This window comes from Chrysochloris asiatica, unplaced genomic scaffold (assembly GCF_000296735.1).
Source record: "Chrysochloris asiatica unplaced genomic scaffold, ChrAsi1.0 scaffold00073, whole genome shotgun sequence".
Classification (NCBI taxonomy): Eukaryota; Metazoa; Chordata; class Mammalia; order Afrosoricida; family Chrysochloridae; genus Chrysochloris; species Chrysochloris asiatica.
In genome coordinates, this window is record NW_006408591.1 from 1,657,923 (window position 1) to 1,663,385 (window position 5,463).

The 5,463-nt window shown below is 50.2% G+C and overlaps 1 protein-coding gene across 2 annotated transcripts in view; it reads right to left on the reverse strand.

The window, feature by feature from the left end:
* EBF1 (early B-cell factor 1) overlaps nt 1–5,216 on the reverse strand; it is a 538,394-nt gene extending 533,178 nt beyond the window's left edge. The window contains exons 1-4 of one of the 2 annotated variants that reach the window (XM_006864917.1): nt 4,887–5,216; nt 2,817–2,973; nt 2,208–2,271; nt 1,490–1,545 (exon numbers count right to left, since the gene is read on the reverse strand). In XM_006864917.1, the coding sequence (XP_006864979.1) occupies nt 1,490–1,545; nt 2,208–2,271; nt 2,817–2,973; nt 4,887–5,020 (411 nt within the window). In that variant the 5' untranslated portion in view covers nt 5,021–5,216. The remainder of the gene's footprint in view (nt 1–1,489; nt 1,546–2,207; nt 2,272–2,816; nt 2,974–4,886) is intronic. The other variant, XM_006864916.1, reaches the window with a different exon arrangement.
* Between the last annotated feature and the right edge of the window lie 247 nt (nt 5,217–5,463).

Consider the following 5,463-nt stretch of genomic DNA (forward strand, 5'->3'; position numbering starts at 1 on the left):
AAATAGTTACACAAAACAGGCTTTTGTGTTTCTATTTGGCAGTATTTTTAAAAAATAAAATATAGTGTCCAGATGAAAAAAATATATCCTATGTAATAATCAAATATGTTAAGGAAAATACGACCCACCCTAAAAGTACAAATGTGGATTTACTCTGAATAATCAACTAAGACTACAGAGGTCTTCAAGAAAGGTAATTATTTGAGGCAAACAATGTGTAATAGATTCCAGTAGATATCTACCTATTTTTAAAAAATATGTTTCATGCCCTCATGTTCTCTATATGGGTCACTATGAAATATGAGAGTAATAATAAAAGTTAGCTGTTATTAAATTGGTTCTTCACGAACAGATTTTTAAATCCCAAAAGCTTATCAGTGTACACTTTTCACAACATATTTAAGTAATGGCTTATCTGAAAAACATGTTTTTTAATGTTCATGCATATCCTGATATGAAACTTTCTAACACAGTATCTGGAAAAATACCACTTCCCCTTTTTTAAAGGGAGTATAATAAAATCACAATTAAGTAAATAGTTTTCACTCTTTTACTAAACTGGTGGTTGATACACAAAAGGTAAGATTTCTCTTTGTTTTAATTTCTTTCCCCCACCCAATAAAGCTGTCTTTTTCTTTTCTACTACTAACTAACTCCTCCAGCTACCGAACCAGCTACTTAAATCTGAAACTAAACTTTTTCTTAAAATTAAAACAAAAAAAGTTCCTGTGCCTCATTAAAATGTCAGGCCTCTTTTCTGACTCGGGTCATAATTGTATCTTTTAAACCATAACTCAAGCTTAATGTATACTGCCTGACGCCGGCGTGTTGGGGAGCTTAAGAAAACGCCATCCATGTACCTTTAAGACCGCAAGCTCACTCATGCTGCCTGGCTTCCTGCCAATCTTGGAGGCAAAAGCCAGAGGATTTTTGTAAAATATCCTCTAACAATTGTGGCTGCTTGGTCCAACACCATCACCACCCTCACGTTAAAAAAAAAAAAAAAAAAAATCTGTGGAGTAGATCATCTGCACTCTTAGCCCATCTGACCACCCCCTTCATCCTTTGCCTTCATGAGAAAGGCCAGACCAGCTTAGGTTTCAGAGGTTCAGCCCACTCTGCACCAAGGTCCCAGAGCAACTTGTGCGCCCCCCGTGGGGCTCCTCAGCTGGGTCAGAGGAAGTTCAAGCCCCGTTCTTCTAGCTCAGCACCCTGTTATCCTAATTCAAAAGACTTCAGTTTCTCCTGAAGGGAAGGAGTCCTGGAACCATCTTCCCCACGCAGCGCTTGCAAGTAAAAGAAGGCCCAGGCGCTGGGAAAACCTGCTCTGGCAACACTGTGTGAAGTCTGCACTGGCTTGGAGAGTTCGAGTCTCAGCTCCTTCGATAGGGTCCTCAGAGCCACTGGAGGAGGCGGACAGCCAACTTTGTAACTTTCCGAACTTCGTGGCCCTAGAGATACACCAGCGGCTTGGAATTAAGAAACTTACTTGTTTTGTCATGGAGTCAATGAGACGCACGTAGAAATCCTGCTCCGTTCTTATCCCTGGGGGTGGGGGGAAAGAGTGCAAGAAGGAGAATTAAGTGAGAGGCGATCAGCAGCCCCCCTCAAAAAAAAAAGGCGGGGGAAGGGAGAGTGGGGGTGGCTCTCCAAAGAAAGTGGAGTCTCTGAATATCCCCCTCCCCAGTGACCGCATAGGGCCTCTGGTCTTACCATTCCCACAGCGCTCTAGGAAGCCCTGCATTTGCAATCGGGTAGAACCCCCACCTGGCTACTCTCCTTAACAACTCTGCACCAATTGTCTAACAAAGTGCAAAGGTGGAAGTTTCTTTGCACTATCTGGGAGCCATCAAGGCCTTGACCGCTCGCTGCCCCTTAGAGTCTAAGGGATCTTGGGTCTGGAGTTTGGGCCAAAACCAGAGAATAGACCTCTCTGGAAGGAAAAGAGTGCACGCAATCCAGAAGAGGCCGAGCCACCGCACCTGGTCCCAGGTGCACTCGGGTGCAACACTGGCATTCTCGGGCCACTCGGGGCTTCCTCCAGTGAAACCTCCTCGGGCGAAACTTAGGAAAGATAAGTTCCCCCTTAGGATGATAAACACTGTTTCGCTGGGGCTATCATTCTCTTAGAGCTCCCCGTGCCTTGTGCTCTGACTCGGAGCCCCGGACTGGGGGGGGGGGGGGGGCGCGACCTAACGGAGCCTCACCATTGCTGTAAAGGAGCTGGAGCCGGTAGTGAATCCCGTTATTGGTCTTTTCGCTGTTGGCTTCCTGGATTTCAGCAGGGCGAGAAGATACAGGAGACAAGAGAAAGATCGGTGTGAGTGCGTGAAACAACTTGGAGGCAACTTCCCCCAAGTGGGGCTCCCGGGCCGGGGGGGTCAGTAAAGCCCCAAAGCGGCAGAAATTCCCGCCAACTCTGATCCCTCCAGTCGCCCTCATAACCCGACTGGGCCGTCTCCCCTACGAGAAAAGTCTGAGGGGACAGGCACGATAAGTTTCCCTTCCCAAGGCCTGGGGCCTCGAGCCTGGGAAGCCAGAGGCAGGGGCCGCGCATGGTCAAGAGGCCCAAGATGCGTTAATCACAGGCGCCCTAGGCGCTCGTGCGCGGCGTCGGGCTCGCCTTTTTCCAGTTCTAGGGGCACCGCGCGCGAACTTTATCAAATGAGGGCACCGTGAGCAGGAAGGCTGGGTTTGCCCAGAGCAGTTATGAGTCTTGTGGGAACTTGAGCGTGAGTGTGTTATGGGTGCTTGTCTTCGCTAAAGGACTTGCTCCTGGAGCTAGGGAAAGGGACGGCAGCGCTGTGCCCACTTACTTTTTCCTTCTCCACGAACCCCACAAAGGCAGTCCTCTCGATCTCCACGGGCTGGCCCTGTCTGTCGTAGAGGGCCAGGACGAAATGGAAGAAGTTGGATTTCCGCAGATTGGAAGGCGGTTGCTTCTCAAAGTGAGCCCGGGCCAGACCCACCCCGCTGCGGCCAAAGACGCAAAGTTAGACGGCTTAGCCAGGCACGGATCCGCGTCCCCAGGCACCCAACACACACACGAGAACCCCCAAACACCGCCGTCCCTAACCCGAAAACGTTCAGTGGGCACCCCGGGCCCAGTTGACAAGGGGTCGCGTGTACCCCGCGAGTGTCCCGGCCTCCCAGGCGAATGCAGGCGCGCCCCGGAACTCGCCAAAGAGGTGTGAAAGTTTTGTTTGGGTTTTGAGCGCTAGAGAAAAGGCTGTATGCATTAATTGTGACCTAACTGAGCGCTGCTTGGGGAGGAAGAAAAGTGGTGGATGAAGTGAACCCGCGTTCGCGGGGAGGGGGGGGGGAACCCATCTTTTACAACTTCAGAGAAAAGGAGAAGCATAAGGGCTGGGTCTTGCCACCCCTTCAAATCTCCTGTTTCAGCTCCGTGGGCAGGTGGGAAGGGTAAGAGAACACACTCAGGTTCTCAGTGTAGGAACCACCCTCCAAGAAACCTCCCTGCGTCCCAGCCGGCGGCGGGTGCCCGGCCTCTGATAGCCAGAGACATTATCTCCCCACCCTGTCCCACCACCAGATAAAGCATATAGAGAGGAAGGGTCCAAGGGTGAGATGCAGAGCTGACGTAGTGGTCGCTGTCCGAAAGGGGAGTAGGAGTGTTGTGGAAAGACAAGTCGTGACAAAGTTTCGCTATTCCACAGAAATCCCCACATTCATTCCAAATCAGAAGGATGTGGACAGCTGGTTGAACGCGCCCGCGGGGGACTGGAGGCTGGAAAGTCAGGGGCGCTGGGCAACCCGTCCAACACACCAGCGCGTGTACACATATAAATAGTACACACACACTTTCGCTTCCAACTCAGTTACTCAGTTCACTCTCACTACCAGCCACCTCCATCCTATGCTTAGCAGAGAAGGTAAAGGCGTTGGGGACAGTAGTACCCAGACCCTGAAAGATGGACATGATGTAATCATCTTCCTTCTTCCCCTTTCGCACACTGTGAAACAAACAGGGTATCCCACTCCCCCAAACCCAGCTGGTGGCCTGGAAAAAAAAAAATTCTCACCTGGGGCGAGGAGCCCCCGGAAAGAGCTGGGAGTGCCCAGGAAAGTTCCCCTAGGTCAACTTCCAAGGGCAGTGCCTTTAGGCCACACAGCCTCACATCCAGGGAGCTGAGTGTGGGAGAGGGGCCGGAAGAAGTCGAGGTGACAGGGGCTGAAGACTTTTTAGGAGATGTCAGAATTAAAGTGAGTAGCTACTGTTCTCTGGGCAGACTAAGAAAAACTGAGAGCTAGAGAGAGGAGGGAGAGCCAGAGAGGAGAAACAAGAGAAGACACGGGGGAGAAATGGGGAAATAAAAGAGGAGATACATGGGGGTGGGGGAGTAGGAGAAAGAGGAGAGAGAAGGGAGCAGGGAAGAAAGAAGATGAGAAAGAAAAGGAGAGAGCGAGGGAGGGAGAGGAAATGGGAGAAATAAAGAAAAGGAAGGAAGGTAGGCAGAAAAAAGGAAGAAAATAAAGGAGAGGGAGTCAAGGATGTAAAAAGAAAAGACGGGCGGAAAAGAATGAGTAATCACATAAAAACAGAGATATTTAACATCAAGCTGGTGAGACGCCTCTTCTGAGTAAAACAAAATGAAAACAGCCACAGACGAGGCACGGAAAAGTGCCGGCGAAGCGTGGGCTCGTCTCAGGCAGCTCCGGGATCTCCGGCCGCAGGCGACGATGGCAGTGCGACCCGGGAGCGCAGAGCCCCGGCGGCTACAGGAGCGGAGCAGCGGGCGCGGACGCACGAACTCGGCCCGGCCCAGCTACAGCCACCGCCGACTCCGCTGCCGCCGCTGCCTCCGCCTCCCGGCTCTCCCTCTCGCCGCTAGCCTCCTCCGCCGCGGTCCCCTCGCGGTACCCACCTCTGCGCGGCTGTGTTGGCGTCCAGCACCCCGGCGCCCTGCATCCACGTCCGCACCGCGTTCATGCCGCTACCCAGCGGCTCTTCCTTCATGCTGCTTCCACTCCGTTGGATGCTTTCCTGAATCCCAAACATGAAAACAACCTTTTCTTGTGGAAAATCTCCTCCCCCTTGAAATATTGAAAAAAAAAAAAAAAAAAAGGGGGGGGTAGAAGCGCCAACCAGAGATTTTTTTTTTTTTTGAGACGATGAACTCTCACTAGAAGATCAAGGAGGACTGGAAAGCAAAATTTTTAAAAATGTAAACCCTCGCTCAAAACTGAGCGATAACACACACACATCAAAAAAAAAAAAAAAGAAAGAAAGAAAAAGAAAAGAAAAAATAGAAGAAAGGGAAAATCCAACGAAAAGACGAAAATAAAAAAATTAGAGATGTATGCTTGGCTGTTGGGGGTTGTTTGGTTGGTTGATTTTTGGTTTGGGTGCTTTTTTTTTTTTTTTTTTTTTTTTTTTTTGTAATGATCACAGGCCGGTGGAGGGCAGGAGGGGCTGTAGTTTCCTTTTGTAGAGGTACCCTT